A 2,004-nucleotide genomic window follows, 5' to 3' on the forward strand; every position below is an offset into this window, starting at 1 on the left:
AAGCGAAAGCAAAATCGGGATGGCACCTGTGCCTAGCGTCGCCTTTCTAGCACTTGTGCCCACAACATGTGTAAGAACTTTTAAGCGAGATCGTTGCCAGTGCCCCTGGACTGACTCTTGTGCAGGTGGCACATAAAATACACCATTTTGAGCATGACCATTGCCAGTATCGCCTGACTGGCCTTCGTGCAAGTGACACATAAAAGCACTAACTACACTCTCAGAGTGGTTGGCGTTAGGAAGGGCATCCAGCTATAGAAACTCTGCTAAATCAGATTGGAGCCTGGTGTAGCCTTCGGGCTCCACCAGTCCTCAGCCAAATCGTCCAACCCATGCTAGCATGGAAAGCGGACGTTAAACGATAATGATGATGATGATATGTGTGTGTGTGTATGTGTGTATGTGTGTGTGTGTATGTGTGTATGTGTGTGTGTGTGTGTGTGTGTATGTGTGTATGTGTGTGTGTGTGTGTGTGTGTACATACATTTATGTATACATATATATAGATATATGTATTGAAGTTTTAAACCTTTTTTTTGTATTTATATGTTTGTGTATCTGGAAATATATTTAACTTTGCCTAATTCATGAATTAATTTTTGTAAGCACCTGTTCAACAGTTAACTATTTCATTGTGACATTATTTAAGTAGTTCTAATTATGATAACTATACTAAATATGCTATATTTGTTGCACCATTCTAAGTCAAGGCTCTAACCACTCAATCATCACTCTGTCTCCATTATTAGAATCCTGTGAGATACTTACCTCTACTTCGACTGTATGACATAGGAATTGATGGTTCAATAACAGAACTAGAACCTGTCTCAGCTCGAACTCGAAATAAGTAGTTACGTTTTGGTTTTAAGTCTGTTAATTTGTAAGTGGTACTCCTCACACCGCCAACCACACGCTTCCATTCTCTTGAAGGAAGTTCTTGTGATTCAATAGCATATGTGTAATCTTTTCCAACAGAAGGTGCTCTTGTTGGTCTCCAAGACAGCTGAAAGCCTTTAGATTGGATATCAACTATCTCAGGGGTTTCAATAGGTCGTTTGTATTCTGAAACAAATTCAATGTTATAATAATAATATAACTTGTGTAGCAATTAAACTGAACTTTATTTTAAATCAGAATAATAGAATTAATTTATACTTGATGAACAAAATGAAGTAAATTAATGTTTCTTTTTCATATATTTTGTAAAAAGTGTAACAAAGCACTCCATTCTGATATAATGTTGAAAATAATTTTAAAAGGCTTAATTTAATTGTATTTAAAAGAAGCAGAAATTTCACAGGTCCCATTCAAAATTATTTATGTAAAAAACTTTACATGCTATCCTGTAGACCCATTTGGTTGTTTATTAAAAAACATGAAAGTTCACACCAACTACAGGCACTTAAAGATATGCTCTGATGAAAACATTCCTATTTATACTCAATTCTTAATAAAAACCTAAATGTAATTTTAAGAAAATCTTCATTTGCAAAAGTAGTGGGTTGATTTTCCCAGTTTAGTTAGTATTTTCCAATTTAACAAATAACAATATTGTAAAACAATGAAATTAAATTTGTGGACACAAGTTGTGTGATTTTACTATATTTAATTTATAGAAGCACTTAAAAAATACAAAGGATGCATTTTTCTTACGGGAGATGGCAGGAACCCTTATTGACATCGATGGTTCACTGACAGCAAATGGTGTCTCAGCTTGAATTCGAAAGATGTAATCTTTGTCAGTGCGTAATCCTGTTAAGTAGTATGACGTGTGTGGGATTTTAGTAACAAGTGGCCTCCATTTGGATGATGGAGAATCTTGAACATAAATACTATAAGTTATGGGTATCTTGTCTCTTAAATATGATGGCAGGACTGCAACACGCCATGATAGGCGAAGGGATCCAGGCTGAACATCAGATATGAGTGGTTCTTCATGATGCATACAAGGTGGAACTAAAATAGAAGATCAATATAACATTATTATAATTTATATATATATAT

The 2,004-nt window shown here is 34.8% G+C and overlaps 1 protein-coding gene across 1 annotated transcript in view; it reads right to left on the reverse strand.

The window, feature by feature from the left end:
• Nucleotides 1-2,004, reverse strand: part of LOC128249043 (titin-like) — a 36,393-nt gene that overhangs the window by 8,987 nt on the left and 25,402 nt on the right. Inside the window, exons 17-18 of the mRNA XM_052971479.1 lie at nucleotides 1,654-1,956; nucleotides 769-1,062 (exon numbers count right to left, since the gene is read on the reverse strand). Of these exons, the coding sequence (XP_052827439.1) occupies nucleotides 769-1,062; nucleotides 1,654-1,956 (597 nt within the window). The remainder of the gene's footprint in view (nucleotides 1-768; nucleotides 1,063-1,653; nucleotides 1,957-2,004) is intronic.

The sequence above is a fragment of the Octopus bimaculoides genome, chromosome 1, assembly GCF_001194135.2.
Source record: "Octopus bimaculoides isolate UCB-OBI-ISO-001 chromosome 1, ASM119413v2, whole genome shotgun sequence".
In the NCBI taxonomy this organism is placed as follows: Eukaryota; Metazoa; Mollusca; class Cephalopoda; order Octopoda; family Octopodidae; genus Octopus; species Octopus bimaculoides.